The following is a 19,080-nucleotide window of genomic DNA, read 5'->3' on the forward strand; positions in this document are numbered from 1 at the left end:
CCACAGAGCCTGCAGCTACTAGTTTGCCATTCATGTAGCCATTTTGGAATGCCGTCCTTAATTAGATATCTGCCAAGTCTTAGCTTTAGATATGCATCCTTCATGCATGATGGAAAAGAGCTAGTCATATAAGGCTCTATACCCAATGTCTCATTAGATTTTATGACTGTCCAAGCATGCTTTTTGGCTAATAGTGCACATTTAACTAAATTGGACGAAAGTTGTTTAGTTTGCTTGATTCAAAAGACATTTAAAGCACACTATATTCATCTCTAGAGGCCTAGATACCTGTAAGTCAAAAGTTTGGTAAGACTCTGATAAGAAGGCTCTGCATGTACCAGTATAGGTTCAGATAATAACAAAGAATGTAAAAATTTTAAACAGGCAGACTGTCGCACTACAGCCTGTCTTGGAGACCAATCTCCGACCATATTTCGGCCTGACTAATATTCTTGGAAATTATGAAGATGGATTTTATAGTCTTAATTTGCAGCAGATCCAGTAATTTGGCATCTTTCCCTCGGAAGATAACTGACCCATAAGCAAATGCTGAAATTAGTTTAGCAGTCATACTTTTCACCAGATGATCATAAGTGGGGTACATTCATTTGGCTGGAAGTGATTTGAAATCAAAAATAGAAAAGGCTGTGTTAGCTCTTAATAGACCAAAATGTCGTCTAAAGGTCATTTTATTATCAAGCAAAATGCCGAGATACTTGTAACTCTCAACCAGTTCAATTGGCTTTCCCCTTGAGTACCCGGATGGAGTTCCGGCTGTAAATGACCCAATTGACATTATTTTGGTTTTCTTAATGTTAAGTTCAAGATTATTAAGTAAAATATTTTCTTCAAGGGAATTCATTAATCGCTACAAGCCTATGGGTGTCTGACTGAGCAGAGTATTAGCGTCAGCATATTGTAAATATTTTAGAGGACTATTTACAAAGTTGGGGGAGTGTGAGTTTATTGTTTCCAGATGTTGATTCAGATCCACCATGGAAAGTTAAAAAATACACGGGGCAAGCACACACCCTTGCTTTAAGCCATTAGAAGTTTCAGTTCTCCATGTAAGGCAGGCTCCTTCACCCAGCTTGACCTTAACCCAGGTGTTCATATAAAAGAGGATGATAAGATCAAGTCATTTCGGAGGCACGCTCCATGCAGGTAACTTTTTCCATTGCAAGGCTTGAAGAACTGTGTTGAATATTGCTTTTAAATCGACAAACCAAATTTACCGATTTTGCTTTCTGGGAATCGCACTCTCAGCCATCAACGTTAGGGCAGTTAAATTAGTAACTGGGGACTGGCTCTAATGAAATCCAGATTGATTCATTGGAATTAAGTACCCTGTTGCTGACCATTCTTCCAGCTCCTCAAAGAAATGGGAGGCAAAACATTTTTCCTCGACGTCTGTTAAAAGTATTAGTCGATATTATGTAGGAACTTGAGGGCTGCTATTAGAAAAAACTCAGTTTTTTCTAGTAGGTACATTAATCACCAGCCTTATCTTGGCATTTTTATTACTGCCTGAAAATTGCTGGACACACAAAGAATTCTGAAGCACTTGCTTTTAAACCTAAAAGATCATTTAGAGTACAGTGTTCTTGGGCTTGACACCTGGTGTGACAGCACCTGTGGCACCACCTTAAAACCAGCACTGTGTGTGAGTCTCTATGTGTGAGTCTGTATGTGCTTGCATGTGTGTGTTAGTGTGTATGTTCTAGTGTAAATAAGGGATGGTTTTACAATTCATTTGCTTCTCCAACCGGGTTGCTCAAGCCAATTAAATTCACAAACCCATGGCTCCACTCCATTCCTTCCCTTCCCTTGCATCCATTCATTCACACTTCTAATCACCCATCCATCTCATTATTTGAATGCATGATAGAAGAAAAGGCTAAAGCCCACTCACTGCTGAGAATGTAACTCAGTGGTGTTTAGAGCACTTCTCAAAATAGAGATAATACTTGATTGGTAAATGTAGACTATTGAGTACCTATAGCACATTAACAATAAATAACTGCAGACTCTGCATTTAAGTGCTTTAAAAGAGCTCAAAATGTGATATTGTTAAACCTCTGAGGCGGAAAGCCAGAGGACAGCACTTTTGTTCTATTTTTAAAATACTTGTATTCTTGTCCCTTATTTTAATCCTTACCTGCACTAAAAGCGCTACCCTCACGCGCTGAGCAGACCTCCTGAGGCACCCCTGAGACAGCGGCAACCAGCGCTGAGACAGGGTCAACAAGCACACCGCCATCGCGGTTCGAAGGCGAGCCACGCCCACTGCGAGGCCACGCCCACCTGGGAAACCTATATAAACGCTGACTGCAGCGCACCACGCATTAGCATTGTTAAACCTCTGACGCGGAAAGCCAGAGGACAGCACTTTTGTTCTATTTTTAAAATACTTGTATTCTTGTCACTTATTTTAATCCTTACCTGCACTAAAAGCGCTACCCTCACGCGCTGAGCAGACCTCCTGAGTCACCCCTGAGACAGCGGCAACCAGCGCTGAGACAGGGTCAACAAGCACACCGCCATCGCGGTTTGAAGGCGAGCCACGCCCACTGCGAGGCCACGCCCACAACACTGCCTTAAATGTGTCGGCCATACCAGCGCAGCGGGAGCGCCGTTTGCGCGCCGAAGGCGCGCCTAAGGCAAGCCCGTCTGCGCCCGTCCGCGCACGACCGGGCCTAGGGCCAGAACCCTTACTGGACAAAGCTGCCCCCAAGGTAAGCTACTCACGTCGGGAGCTTCTAAGTCTCAGACCTCCCGCCGCCTCCTCCTGTGAATATGTTCATGACCCAAATGGACATTTCATCCGCTGTTCCCTCTGCCAGCCAGTCCAGCTCAAACTACCTACAAGTCCCCACAAGCCCTCAGCCCTCAAACTTGCATCGTTGAATTGTCACTCACTCCCCAAACATGCGACGCTGATCAACCATCTCATAGAAGATCAGGAGTTAGACATCCTCTTCCTCACGGAAACTTGGCTCGTCCCACATTCGGAGTCAGAAATGGTGTTAGCTACCCCACCGGGTTTCCTCATTCAGTCCCTACCCCGCCCCTTAGGCAGAGGTGGTGGTGTTGCTATTATTCACCGGGACTACCTTCACTGCAAATCTAGTGATGTGCAGATCCCTGACTCTGAAAGCCTACAGTTTACAATCAAGCTAGACCCGACTAACTCACTGACAGGAGTCCTAGTATACCACCCCCCGGCCATCCTGGCCTTTTCGCTAGCTCTCTCCTGGACACTGTTACGACACAGGCCCACTCTATCACAAACTTCATGATAGTAGGAGATCTGAACATCCATTTCGATGACCCTGCAGACTCGGTAGCTGCCGACCTGATCACCGATCTGGCGGCCCTTGACATCCGCCTCCTAAACTCTGGAGCCACACACACCAAGGGTCATTTGTTGGATCCTGTGTTCACTAGCACCCCCTCGATGCTAGCGAGGGAGTCCCTGCCCCTCCCCTGGACAGATCACTTTTTAGTCTCCTTCCAACTACCAGGAACCTTTAGGAAACCTCAAAAACCGCCCACTTATATCAGGGACAGGACCTGGTCCAGACTTCCCACCGAAGAATGGGCTAGGAACTTAAAGTCTACCACCCCTGAATACGCAGAAGACCCGGCGGTTGCCGATAGTAAATTTAGAGAGTGGATTACTATCTCCCTGGACTCCATACTCCCACTCAGAACTAGGGAGGACAAAAACGGGAAACCTGGCTCCGCCCCGTGGTACACCCCGGAACTCCGACTACTACGTAAAAACTGTAAAAGAGCCGAACGGCTATGGAGGAAAGACTGGCAGCACGCCAACAAGGAAGCATACCTAAACACAGTTAGACTCTACAAAGCTGCCATTAGGCATGCTAAAACGTCCCACAACGACACCCGGATAAAAGAATCTTCCAATTCTGCCAGGGAATCCTTCCTAATTGTAAAAGAGCTGCTAAAAGTACCTAACTCCCCTTCCTCCACTTCCCCCCCAGTGGACCGAAGTAATGAACTAGCCACCTATTTCAACGACAAAATTGCCCGCATTTTAGCTTCCCTTCCCCCCCCCCCGGCCCAACTAGCCACATGGACAGCCATCCACCTCCTAGCCAGACTGAAAGCAGCATACGCCCCTAACTTGCGACATTCAGGCCAGTAACTTGCAACGAGGTGGAACTAACCTTGGCTAAAATGAAAAGCGGATCACCTTTGGATCCGGCACCCATCAGATTCCTCAAAACCGTGGCCCCCGTCATCGTCCCTATGCTCATGGAGCTTATCAACAGCTCACTGGCCCAGGGATCTGTTCCTGCTAGCTGGAAGAGCGCGGTGGTAAAAGCACTCCTTAAAAAACCCCAGCTCGATCCAGCAGATATGGCAAACTACCGGCCTATATCACTCCTCCCTGGGATTAGCAAGGTAGCCGAGAAATTGGTCAACGGACAATTATCTCAGTTCTTCGAGACAAATAACATTCTGCGGCAATCCCAAACTGGATTTCGCCCGGGTCACAGCACAGATACCGCCCTTCTTGCCGTCATCGAGGAGGCGAGGCGCATTCTGGATTCAGGAGGGTCAGTGGCAGTGATCCTCCTGGACCTCAGCGCAGCCTTCGACACAGTCAACCATCGGGTCCTTCTCCATCGACTTGCGGCAGCAGGGCTCACCGGGACGGCACTCAGTTGGATAGAATCCTTCCTCACCGGGCGCACGTTCCAGGTTTGGGATGGCAATTACCACTCGTCCACCCTCCCCCTCACGAGCGGGGTCCCTCAGAGATCTTCCTTGAGCCCGACGCTTTTTAATGCATATATGGCCCCTCTTGAAGACGTTGTGACACCATTCGGTATAAAGATAGTAAGCTACGCTGATGACACACAACTGGTCGTCTCCCTATCCCATCTAGACGACCACCCAGACAACCTGGCTAACTGCCTCATGGAAATCCACGGTTGGATGTGTGATTCATCATTAAAACTAAATGGGTCAAAGACCGAAGTGATGCTCCTGGGAAAGCAATGGGTGACCATCCCCCCAGCAGTCTGGCCAGACGTGTTTGGGGAAATTCCTACCCCAAAGCGCGAAATTAAGACCCTCGGAGTGTGGCTTGAACCCGAGCTCTCTTTGAAGACGCAAGCCGCCAAAACTACAGGCACCTGTTTTGGGCTCATGCGCACTACCCGCAAGATTCTTCCCTTACTACCACCCGCATCCAGGAAACTACTCATCCAGGGGCTAGTACTGTCCCGGCTGGATTATAGTAACATGGTCTACCTGGGAGCCCCTGAGGCCACCTTGACTAGACTGCAACGGACACAGAATGCAGCTGCACGCATGCTCATGAACCTTCCATCTAGAGTGTCAGCTAAACCTGCCCTCAAGGCCTTGCACTGGCTCCCTGTGCGCCAAAGGGTGGAATTCAAAGCCATGTGCACGGCATACAAACTGATCAACGGATCTGGCCCTGCGATCCTCAGTAACATGGTCACTCCCTACAAAGCACCCAGATCCCTACGATCCGAGAATGAGCACCTAGCTAATATTCCCAAATTCAAAAGGACACGCACAGGAGGCCGACGATTTTCTGTACAAGCGGCTACTGGATGGAACTCCCTCCCACGTAACCTTAGACTGGAATCCAGTTATTTGGTTTTTCGTAAAAAACTGAAGACACTCCTATTCCCCAAATAATACCTCCCCTCTTCCTCCCCCTCATCTGGATAACAATTCTTTACAGCGCGGGGATGCCCTTGGGTCACCAGGCGCTTTACAAGTCGCTAAATAAATAATAATAATAATAATATCTTTTCACGGCGCCACGCACTGGGGTCAATTACAAAGATTGGTGTATGACTCAGAGTGACTAACTCTTGTTATACTCCTGATTTAATCATGAGTTTCAGGAGAAAGCCAGGAATACTCATGACATACTTCAGGAGTACATCTGGAATTGTGGAATACTACAAGAGTAAGAAATAGAACAATGTCTGTAAAACGGCCAACTATGGTTACGGTGTTTAGAGCTCGAAGATCCTAACTAAGGGGCTCATTACGATGGCGGACGGACTTGAGTCCGTCCGCCATCGGCACGGGAATTGGGACAGTCCGCCAATATGGCGGCGGTCCTGACCATGGAATTACAATGCGACCGCCACAGTGGTGGTCGCATTGGGCATGTTTACCATTGCAGCGGATGCTGCAGCCTGCAGCACCCGCCGCAATGGTAAACATGAATGTCTTGCATTTCCCTGCCCTACGTTGCAGGCACCATGCGGTGCCTGCCACATGGTGCAGGGAAATGCCAGTGCACCCATGCCCCGCAATACAAAGGGGGCCCGCAACGGACACCCAAAGTCAATCTCCGCCAGCCTGTGAATGGCAGTTGAATCGCCATCCACTGCTGGCGGAGATGAAGCATCCTAATATGGCGGACAGTGCCTGCTAGGCACCGCCACCATTCTGGGTATGCTTACAGGGTCCGCCAGGCAATTGGAACGATTGCGTGTGGCGGACCCGTGGCGGACGGAATTCCCGTCCGCCAGCAAACCGCCTGCCATCATAATATGGCAGGTGGAGAATGGCTGCAATTTGGCGGTGAATCCGCCACCGGCTGGCTGCTGGTGGTGGATTCACTGCTATCGTAATGAGCCCCTAAGTTATTTAAACTGCTGGAGCTGTATTCAATCACCTGAGAGAAAAGAGGGTGTTGCAGGTTTGCTACAAGTGAACATGAACAGTGTACGTTTTAAATTGTATGTCTCTTAAACTATTTAATACACTGTAATAGCTAAGATAGTTAATTTCATCTTTTTAACATGTCTTTTTATTTATAAGCTTTCGTTTGAAACCCTTTAATTAAAATGAAATAAAAAAAAATTGGCCTCTGAGAGACTAGACTAGAACATTGCCTGGAGCAAAAAGAGACCCTTTCAAATGGCAGTCCACAGAGAATAAGTTTGGCTTCAACAGAGAGATTCAGCTGGGAAACACACCTCTCTTAGAAAATGACTTTCAGACATAGGTCCAAACGTTTGCTTTAGTACAGTTCTAGTTTATATGATATGTAGTATAACATTTCCAGGCAATACTTTGTAAGAATTTTGTAACTGAGGAGTTCTATGTCCATGTAGTGAAACGAATTCACAGGACACTGAAATAACTTGCAACATAACAATATTTTTATTTACAGTTGGTGTATTATACTCCGTAGGATGTTTTGGATGGCTGTGCCATATCGTCTTACATCGGACCAATAGTGTACTTTTTGGGCCCTGATTACCCTGGGCTGTCTAATATCTGGGGAGGCCCTGATGGCAGACCATCATTCCTTATTCTCTTGTGTGCCCAATACTCCTAAGAGATTTTGAACCTCTGCTCCCCAGTCAGGTTCTGGTGGCTGGGAAGGAGCAAATACCCTGTCTCAGAAGAATTCCTTCTTCATTGTTGGTGTATATAATCCCCCACCCTCCCATATCACCCAGCCACACCTTAGTATCGACAGGGCCTACGGGAACATAGCCCTATTTTGCCTTGCACAGGTGGCCGCTGTGGGGCCGGAGGGCGGGTGGGATTAAAACCCTTGGGCCAGAACTTTCAGCCTCATCCCTTGAATGTCATAGTTGTCAGTATATGGATTTTTCTGGGGTATAGAAGTGAGTTAGGATTGTAGCGAGGCACAGATTGGGTTCCAGTGCGCTGCTTATGCTGGTATACAGGGGCATGCCCTAGTCACATAGCTCTACCTGTCTGTCAGACGGAGGTCCAGTGGGATTCTGGGTTGAAAGTCAGGCAATAGAGACATCGATGTCTTCCATTTATTATAAGATGAGAGATATAGATCCCCACAGTAAGTGGGGATCCTCATAGCACACCCTTTCATTCCAACCGGCAGCAAATGTGGAATATAAACAAAATTTACTTGAATCACATGCAAGAGCATTACAGACATCAACATCATCATTTTGCTCAAACATAACATAAAAGGACAGCGGCATCTAGGGCCATATTATGTAGAACGTCCTTTCGGTGCCCCTGAGGGTTCATTGACATTTGCACCGTCTATTGGATGGTTGCCAGTTAGCATATATGCCTAGGGCTCTTTGTTACAAAAGCTGCATCTATAATATGAGCAGATGCAATAGTAAATAGGGCAGACATGGCTGGTGCAGGTAAGAGTGGTGAGGCGGGTTGGGGGAAGTCAACAGACAATGGAATAGGGAAAATAAAATAATAAAATATATAAAACCACTTACCTTGCACTCACCGCATCGCCGAGTCGGGGATGCGGCAATCGAAAGGTAAGTGTTTTCTTTTTTAAATGTTTTATTTTTCCTATTCCGTCATTTGTAGACTCTCCCCCTCGCCACACCACTCTTACCTGCACCGGCCGCAACTGAAATAGGGGAATGTACAATTTACATTCAATGGGAGTTAAATGCGTACAGCATTCCCAAGGAACTTCTGTACTACTGTTGAAGAGTGATGGCATTAGCGGAAACACCCCCTGTAAACCGAATGCAAATGGAGGTGAAATCACTTGCAGCAAAGGCAAACTATCCACACTTCATTCACAGCACAACTCAGCATTTTTTATTCCCAGTATTGATGTAAGAAATTGGATATTATTTGTAATTGACGACTGCCCACCTCGAGGAATAATCACAACTCGTCAGATGAACCCTTAAAGTCACTAAATTAACCAGAGCTCAACCCTGTGGTAGGTATGGCACAGAGCAGGCAGGTTTAACTTAGGGTAATATATAAAGTATTTATGTAGTACCAAAATAGTAATTAAGTCAAAACATCAAGCACTAAAAATCCCTAACCAAGCTAGAAAATTAGAGACCAAAATGACAACAAAATGATGAATATCCAAAAAGGGGAACCAGCTATATTGATTTTTAAAGATTTAAGTGCAAATAGCACATTCAAAATCACAAAGTGGCAATTGTAGTCAATGGTCGCACTTAACCAAGACCTAGATGCAATTTGAAGCAGCGATGGAGCCCTTGTTGGATACATTAAGTTAGATTGGTCCCGGCGAAAGCCTGGAAGTCAGAAAGTTTGAAAAGGTTTCAAAGTCCTAATCCCAAAGGGGCCCATGTAATATTTTTGAAGAAAAATGTGTCCCCCTACAGAGAAATCTGAAATTGTAGCTGCTGCTGTGGAACTGTCGGCCAGATGCACTAAGGCTCTGGAGGTTTTTCCTTGAAAAAGTTTATAAGTTCCAAGACAGAAAGGGACTCACACATTTGAGTAAGTTTACTGCTTTTGACTATTCACAAAATCAGAGTGTAATTTACTATTTTAAAAAAACAGCAGTAAGTCCAGCACCACATATGGCAACCATTGGTATTGCATCAATCTCCCATAGAAAATCTTTTGTGAATTGGCTCCCATGCTGCAGATTTAAGATTTTATAAGAACATTTTCTTGAGTTCTGAATCAAGTTTGTGTGAGAAGATGAGAGGGCTTTGCAGTGAGAAAGAAACTGATGTGGTTCATAGGCCAAAAATGATGAACGGCTTGGCATAAATAGAGGAGACAAAGGAGAAAAAAGTGAACATACAGCCTTAAGTTGATCACTAGTGAATATTTATCAATATAGCTCCATGACCATTTAAGGCCCGCTCTAGTGTTAAAGGACCGAGCTGAAGGCTCACATAAAACTGTGAGCACAAAGACGCATATAAATCTGATACATAAGCCTGTATCTCCTGACTCCATCAGACCCTCATCAGCATGTGCAGAAGCCTCTCTTTAGCTGCCTGCTAGTGGTTTTCTAAACATGGGTCCTATTTATTGCTATTTTTCTGGTTCCTGCCATGATGTGTGATCATGTAGGTAGCAACCTTGCCTGGAAATGACTGGCCCGTTCTGGCTACCTAAACAACAAATCTCTTTCTTTGGAAGAAAAATCTATGCTTGTAATGAGACTGCCTTAATATCAGTAGGGTCCTGAAGAGGGTTTTAAAACAGAAGTGGTCTATTTGTGGATGTAGAAATATTGTCTGAGAGCATATCACATTTTGCACAGAAAAAGACTAATATAACGACTAGACTCACTTAAATACATGAATGAATGGATGTATCTCCCAATTTTTTTAATTTATGGAATACGGATCTTGTGGGCTAATACCGATTTCTGATCTCTTGCAGACAGCACTGGTGGAGTGGAAGCCCGGCGTAATGGATACAGCCGCCGGCAGCAGGAGTTCTACACATTGCCTGTTGTGATTGAAGACAGCAGCTATCCCATTCAGAGCAGTACGGGCACCCTAACAATTCAGGTCTGCCGGTGCGACGCCAATGGAGTCCTGCTCTCCTGCTCTGCTGAGGCAATCTTCTTGCCTGTGGGGCTGAGCACAGGAGCTTTAATAGCTATCTTGCTCTGCATTATCATACTTTCAGGTAGGTTTGCACCTTCAATATTCATCACGTGGTGTTGATCTTAGCTTTTTTCTGAGAGTGTGATAAAGAAAGGACTAATCTACTTCCATGTTTAAAATATTTTATTAAAATTTTTAGAATAATGACACAAAGAACAAATTTCGAACAAGGCAATGCACAGAGCTAAGGCAATAATGTTATGGAGGTGTAAGTGTGAGATAAACCAAATATGAAGTGTACCCAACTAAACTGGCCAAAAAGTGGGCTGGGGCAGCTGGACAGATAGTTAAGGGTGGATTTGCCTTCTCCTGCTCAAGACAGAGACTCAGCTATTTAGCATCCTGGCAAACAGCATGAACACATGGGTGGATACAGTGCTAAATCGATAGAAAACACGCCTCTAGTGGCTAAAGTGATATAGCTAAAAAGAACTCATGATGTGCACCACTGAAACAGATAGTGTTTAAGCAGCTTTCAGAAATAGTGGTGGTTGTGGTGTAGGGTATTCAAGACCATTGGTAACTTTCATAAGAAGAAAAATGTTTACCAAAGGTCCCATTTTGGCATGTTTATGCAAATTGAATGTACAATAGATGAGTCTCTCACAACGAAGAGTGATGGGACTTCCAACACTGGGGAACATGCCTTCACAAGACACCTAATCATTCCCAGTCCTATAACATCCTCTTAAGAGCCACTCTTCCCACCTAAAAGTAAAACAGAACAACTCCTCCTTCCAAGCAAAACTATGTATTACTTATATATTTGGGACATTTATCCCGTGCTAAATGAAGTCATTTATTTACTTTGTAGTGCTGAATGTGAAAAACATTTTCAGCTACAATACTCAGTCCATTCAATAAAATATTCTGGAGCTTATTTATGAGTCCCTTGCAACAGTTTTGCGACCGCTGTTGGGTCACTTTTCATGATGCAGCACCATATTTACAAAGTGACATCTAGGCAGATGTGTCACTTTATGAACCCCTGCGCCAAATTATACCTGTGTCTTGTATAATGTATGCAGGGTGGGCGTTTTGGGCATGGGGAAGAAGGGCTGACAGCACCTGTTCTTTTACCAGGGTGTGCTGAGAACAAGCAGCAGTATGATCGTGAATATGGCATAAGTATCTTAGAAAACACATTGAAAATAAATAGGAGTGGTGTAGAGATGTACCCTGCAGAGTTTATGCCAGGTGTAGCATGGTGTTGTACTGGTAACAGCACTGTCCCTATGCTGAGGGTAGAGAGAGATGCTCTCATGTATATTTAGTTTTGTGGGGAGGGCAGGAGCCAGTACAGAGAAGTATTGTTCTTCCTGGACATTTTGTAATCAGAGCAGAGAGTTAGGAGGGGGAAGTAAAGAATTTGTAGATGGTACTAATGCGAACCTCTACATGTCTTTTAGTGACTAGTCATATGTTTTTGCAGTCTTCAGAGTTCAAAGAATGGAACTCTGGATCCCTCTGTCTCCCAAAAATGATCCCTCTGTCTTTTAGTAAAAAAAGTAAAAACCTGGCTTTTCTCAAAAGATGTAATTCTAGACTCTCCTCTAAGCTTCCCACAAGCTTATGTTACACTGCCAAGAGGCCCAATTAGTGATTTATCAAAAAATGAGGCCCCAATTACAAATTGGTCGAAGTGAATTTAACACAAGCTTTTCAGTGTTAATTTCTCTTAGACTAATAGTGATTGACTAATAGCAGCCTAGCCTTATTTGTGTCTTTTGTTCTTACAGTGGGGAGCAAACAATGCTACCTCCTACCCATTTGCCCCACCCCCACCACAACAACTAGCCCGCTCATACATTTGCCAACTACTCAGTGCAGGTGTTTAATGTATATGGAAAAACCCGATGGAATTGCGAATTGGCTAATTTTACGACTGTAAAAAGCTGTCCCAAACATGATAAATTACCCCATTCTGTGAGGTTTTAGTAATAATTCTTGCGGTTCTTGTTCAGCCATGCCTTCTGGGTGTTGTTGCACTCACAGGCGGTGATCTTGGGCCTGGAGGGATCCCAGAGCTGGTGATGTCCAAAGTCCTCCATGCTTGTTGGGACAGTGGCTGACGAGCCGCGCCCTAGCACAATTAAGTGGCGGTCATTCCTCCTCAAAGCAGCTGCATCAGGAAGCAGGTTGACCTTGCCCCTTCATCTCCCTCGGCCCTCCGTTCGTGTGCCACAATGTCAGTGTCAACACCCAAGTCCACAGCACAGAATCTGCGGCGCCGCCACTGCCCCATTCTTGGCCGTCGCGGACCCCCCTTCGAAGGAGGCCTAACATGAGAAATGCTTTCATTTCTCCATGCTTTTCCTACTTTGCATGTGTGTTACACTGTGCAGCACGCATACAAAGTGGGAAAAGCTTTGCATCATATCTAGGCATAGTATTTTGGACAGGAAGGGTACCCTTCCTGTACAAAACCTATGTTAGACTCATGCACACACTCTAGCGCTATGGCGATAAGGTGAGTGTCTGGTGCACCACAGCTGAAATCAGTGCCGGCGCAAGGGAAAAGGGAGGAGGGAGCCATATCTCTGAAGATATGCTGCTCTCCTGCTCCCTCCCTGTCACGCAACATTGTGCAGCCTCGCAGGGGGCTGTGCTGCGTTGTACTGATTCATTGAAATTCTCCCCCTACATGCAAATACCCACACTAGGCAATGATGTGCCAACCATGGGCCTAAATGATTTATTTCATGGTGTATAATTAAACATGTGAAGAAATGAAAAGTGGAGCAATCCATGTCTATTATTTAAAGCTGCCTCCTGTGTCTGCCTGCAGCAATAACACCATTGTACGTCCATAATTGAGGTACTTGGGCCAGGTAAAAATCTTTTTCCGAAGTCCTAAACCTCTAAAGAAAGTCTGAAATGTTGTTCTGAATCACTAAATGGGTTTAGAAATGGAAGGTACTGCTTTTAAACGCTTTCTCTTTTGGGATGTCTGGTGGCAGCTTCAAGGGGAGTAAGCAGTGGTCCCCTGTACCACTTCTCTCACTGATGTTTTCCAAAACCTTTCCTTTAAGCACTATGGACTGCTTTAAGAAGAGCTTTTCCTTTTTGAAATGCAATCACTAGGATGGTGGTCTGAAGTCTCTTCAGGCCTCCTTGTAGCCAATCACACAGGATCAAAAATTGGGAACAGCTTCATGAATATTAATTAGGCAAGTCATTCTATGACCCTGTAATTCAGTACTTTGTGAACTAACTTTTTACTTCATGTAGTGTCTTGTGAGTTAGAGATGACAGGGCCCTTTTGGTTCCTGATGGACTCCATAGAACAGTGATGTAAGTCTGTGGTTGATAGAATTGATAATGTAGAATGTTCCATTAACGGTTACACGCTGAGGAATAAAGACATAAAATCCCAAGCTCTGTATGTGGTGTGATTATTTGCATGTACCTGGGCTGGATAGGATTCTACAACTGACAACGAGATAGGGGATTATGAACACCCTGCAACCTGAAGAACTGAGAATGCTCTCCAGGACAGTTTGCCATGGTTCAGCAAACTGCTCGTGTGTACCACATCTGCCTCAGTCGAGGTGAAAATTGACGGTTGGCGTATGTAGAGTCAAAATCACCACCCCAACCATTGCAAGGCCTATGAAGGAAGTGAAGGCCTTACAGTTTGTTTGTCGTCAGCTAGAAATTTGCTAGTAAAGTCAAGACAAATGATAAGGGACCATACACAGAGCCGTCATTCATATAGTGTGACAACGCTAAAGGCAGCGAAAGCCAGGTACGGAAAGTGCAACAAGCAGCAACAGCGTTGTGGAAGAGAATGCTGTGAGTAGAAGCAGATAAATGCAGAGAAACATTAGAGACTGGGATGAACAGATCTATAAAGAAGATGAACACGCTTTCCAAAATCTGAGTAAAGACAGATATTCAACCTCAGCACCAGGCACTGCAACCCAAGCAGAAGCATGGAGGTTGTGATTACGAGGCTGGTGAATCATGTCGGACCAACTGAAAGTTTGTGTGCGGTGGTCAGAATAGTGAAACTTTCTTTTTAATGGCTGCTGAAAAGAACATCAAACATGGTGCAGGTGTCTAATTGAAATCACTGCCGCCCTTCGATACCGCCAAAAAGCAAAATATTCGTGACCGGTGGTCTGCCTGGATCGAAACCTTTGATGATTTAATTGATGCGCTGGAAAGAGTAAATGACAAACAGATCATTAACTATCTGAAGAATTTGCCGGGGAAGGAGTAAAAGGAGTGATTAAAAAACCACCTGGTGTTGAAGTGACATACCGTCAAATCAAAGAGGTGCTGAACATTGAGTTCAATCCAATGCCAAATATCAACTATGAAAGGTACATTTTCAACCAAGAAAGGTAGAAAGCTGGTGAAACAATGGATGTGTTGTAGAAAGACTTGATTCACTCATCAACTAGTTCAATGATGAAGAGGCCATATGTCGAAATAGATGGTTGTCCACCCGATTCCTTCAGACGACAAATGCCGAAAGAGACTCATTGCTGCCAGAGTGGAAGGAAGAGCTGACAGACAAGCAGCTACCATGTAGGCTGGATTAGCCCAAAATGAATCAGCACTGAGTGTGAAAACAACACAAGGTAGAAGGCGATAAAGTAATGTCTCTAAAGAAAAATAATTTGTGTTTCCGATGTGAATTTTCCTTTCCACATGAAGGTAAATGTCCTGCCATTGGACAGATATGCAAAGGCTGGGTTGTTCCAACTACCCCTACAATGCTAAACAGCGACAACAATTTAGGTAAGTACAAACTGAACAATGTTTATTGTGATTGAGTTCCTTGTCTAAGAGTTTGTCATTGTCAAATGACAGTGGGAAAGAAGGGTTTTACAATGTCAATGTTGATTGCTGGACAACTTGTGCATGTAGGATTAGCTTCTTGCAAGGAAGAATGCGGGTCAAAGCTAGATCAACAAGTGAAAGTGCGAAACTCATTTGGACACTGCCCCAAAATCACACTGTAAGTGAATGGGTGCTCCATCTCTTTTATCATAGACAGTGGTGTGTCGATAAAATCATTATGCCAGTTGAAAAGTACAATGAAATGTCTCCCATTCCCCATTTAACCCCGTCAAAAACCAAAGTGTATATGTGGGTTGTTTCGACGACACTGCAAAGTCAAGGTTCATTCATAGCAACTGTAAAGCATAAAAAGGCAAAAGTACAAGCACCTAGTCATGTCATGCAAGGCACTTCATCAAGTGCACATTTACTCAGTTTCACTACTGCTGCTGGCAGGGGGCTAATTTCTGTAAACTACAACAGTAATGCCCATCATTAAACGGTAAATCAGTTTCCATTGTTGTTTCATGGATTAGAAAGAATTAAGACAATGAAAGTGCAACTTCACATAAATGAGTACATCTGTCCTGTTGCTCAACAGCATTGTCAAATAGCATTTCAATTACATGTGGCTATTGAGAAAGAACTTAAAACACTATTAAAGCATGACATCATTGAGCGATACACTGTTCCGATGCATTGCGTATCTCAGGGGCCGATTCACAGAACTAACTTAAGACAAAATCCTAAACTTACTACTTTTGGTATTCACAGAAGGCATTTAGTGGTAGTAAAGTTCAGATTTTGTCTTAAATTTGATTTAAGATAAACTTAAGACAAACCTAAGACAGACTTAAGACAAAATCCTAACAAGTCTGTCTTAAGTCTGTCTTAAGTTTGTCTTAAGTTTGTCTTAAGACTGTCTTAAGTCTGTCTTAAGTCTGTCTTAAGTTTGTCTTAAGTCAAACTTAAGACAAAATCCTAACTTTGCCTTCTGTGAATACCAAAAATAGTAAGTTTAGGATTTTGTCTTAAGTTAGTTCTGTGAATCGGGCCCTCCCAGAGTGGTAGTGCTGAAGAAGGACAGTGAAGGAGCCTTGTGCATCTGCATTTATATGCACCAATCAAACAAGGCGATTGCAAGAGAACAACATCCAGGTGTTCACATTGCTGACACGATTACACAGCTGAATTACATTACTACCTTTTGGCTCATGTTGCTTTATTTAGATATAAAAGGCTATCATTTGGAGTGTCAGCAGCTGCATAACTCTTTCAGGATGTCATTCATCGCATAATACATCCAGTCAAAAATGCTTTCAATTACAGTAATGACATACTAGTTTTTGGGGCCACACGAAAGAAACATGATAAAGCTATTACACAAGTGTGTTGTATACTTGCCGATGAAAGTCTCTCTTTAAATGTGGTAAAGTGTGAGTTTCATAACACCAAACTCAAGTTCTTTGGTCATATATTTTCTGATGGGGAAGTGACTCTGGATCTAAATAAAGTAGAAGACTTGTGATCCACTTCTCCCCCACAAGATGTATCTATGCTGTGTTATTCTTCCTTGTTATGGCCAGTTACTGTTGAAAGTATATACATGACTTTGCCACTGTAAGTGCCCCATTGAGAGACTTAATGAAACAAAATGTTCCATTTTGATGGTCACGTGAATGTGAACAAAGCTTGAAGAAATTCAAGCATGCAATTGAGAAACCATTGAAATGACGTAATTTGATCTGAAAGGAGGTTATTGTTGATGCAGGACCAGTGGGGTTGGGTGCCATCCTTGCTCAGCACACTGGACATACCAATGCTCCAAGACACATTGTGGCTTATGCTAGTCAGGGTTTGTCATCGACGGAATGTGCATATTCACAAACTGAAGAAGAAATGCTCTCTGTTGTGTGTGCTTGTGAGCATTTTCATGTGTTCCTTTATAAAAAGCATTTCACGGTTGTCGCCGACCACCAATCATTGCCCACAATTTTCAGCAATCCTAAAGCCAAAATGCCCTCTCGCAGTGAGAGGTAGGGGTTGTGATTGCAGGAGTATGATTATATGATTGTGATTGGGCCAGGACAAAATTTAAATCCTGCTGCCTACTTCTCGCACTAATTGTAATGCGGCTCATGCTTATGTTGACTTCATTGTGAAATCCAGTGCCCTTGCTGTCATATCAGTGGAACAAATAATTGCTGCCACGAGCACTGATAGAGATTTGCTGATACTTAAAAAATGAATACACATCATTGTGGTGAAAACATACTCAGCCTTTTCACAATGACCTTGCATACCAGAAGTTAAAAAATGTGCAGGCAGAACTGTTAGTTACCCGAGAAGACATCACTTGACGAGGGTCGACAATTATCATACCAAAGAGTCCAAGACAACTGGCCCATGAGGTACATCGGGGAGTAACTAAACTCTACGTGACTGAGTGTGGTCCCCTCGTCTTGATGAGAGAGTTGAAAAGGAGTTACGGGCATGTCATTAGTGCAACTACTTGTCCAAAATAACCACAACTCCATTAAACATGTCTGATCTTCAAAGCATGCTTGGGAGAAGATCGAAATTGATTTCTTTGGACCACTTGTCAATGTACATCATCTACTAGTAATTGTTGATGAATATTCCCGTTTCCCCCTTGTGGAAGAACTGGCGTCAACTACTCACGACAGAGTCACTGAGAGATTAGAAAGTGTTTTTGCAACATGAGGAGTTCCGTCTTGAAATCTGACAATGGCCAGCCATTCAATAGTCAAGAATGTAAAGATTTTCTCACTCATTTAAATGTCAAGCATCAGAAAAGCACACAACTCTGGCCATAGGTGAATGATGGTGATGGTGTTGTTGAAAAATTTATGAACACCCTCAAGAAGACTGTTCAGAGCACTGCGCTGGAAGAGCTTGTCCTCAAATTAGTTTTTCAGTGAACGCTTTGTGCATACAGGTCACCTCCCCTTTCTACCACAGGTGAAAGCCCAGCCACCTTAATGTTTGGGAGAGCCATAGGAATCAAAAGGCCACAACGGACCACTGAAAGATCTATTGACATTGATAAACTGCGCACCACTGATTCATTTCATAAACGCAAAGTGAAGACCTATGCAGACAGATGCTGCTGTGCTCTTCTCCCCTTTCCCATCCTACGCCCCCTCCGTCCTTACCCCCTCCCACGCCCTACCTTCGTCGTGTGGCAGCTACCACTGTCCAATGCATTGCAAATAGGCTAGCACAAAACTCCATTTTAAGGAGGTAAATGCTTTCTTAACATTTAATAAGATGGCTGCTTTTGGGGCTCAAGTGATGAAGCAAGGTGAGCAAGTATGACAAATGTGCGAAGTCAAATGTCCGGGAATAAAGCCAGTCTGTTTTGGCATCACAGTTTGTGATAGGTACTGGAGTATCCTTTTTGCCAATGTTTTAGCTAGAACTGTTTTCTCAGTGTTCCTTAGGGAAAATTGCCAATACGATTCATACTTTTTGTCAGTTTATCTTGTTTCAGTAACATAATGATAAGCCCCTCTTGGAGGGTAGGGTGTGCAGTACTTCATTTTCTCTGCACTCCCTTTACTTTACACCCCCCACTGACCTTTTAACATTTCTAGGAACAGTGAAATATGACATATGCTCTCTCTCCCACCGCGCCATAAAGCATACCTGAATACATTGTGGTCTAGCCTTTTTACTCTGTCACAAATGGTGGCCTCAGAAGACCTTGTTAGTCTATTACCTTGATGAATCTTTTAGCCCGAGGACAATCTATGTCCTGTGTAACCCTCCTTCATCTGCAAAGTGTTTTGACAGTGTCCCTGTGCTACACTGTGTGCCATATAATAAATAAATACATGCATTCATACATACATACAAACATACATTA

At 44.0% G+C, this 19,080-nt stretch overlaps 1 protein-coding gene across 1 annotated transcript in view; it reads left to right on the forward strand.

Moving 5' to 3' along the window:
* Positions 1-19,080, forward strand: part of CDH12 (cadherin 12) — a 2,012,840-nt gene that overhangs the window by 1,991,358 nt on the left and 2,402 nt on the right. The window contains exon 13 of the mRNA XM_085606875.1: positions 10,171-10,422. Within this exon, the coding sequence (XP_085463001.1) occupies positions 10,171-10,422 (252 nt within the window). The remainder of the gene's footprint in view (positions 1-10,170; positions 10,423-19,080) is intronic.

This window comes from Triturus cristatus, chromosome 5_2 (assembly GCF_964204655.1).
Source record: "Triturus cristatus chromosome 5_2, aTriCri1.1, whole genome shotgun sequence".
NCBI classification, from domain to species: domain Eukaryota; kingdom Metazoa; phylum Chordata; class Amphibia; order Caudata; family Salamandridae; genus Triturus; species Triturus cristatus.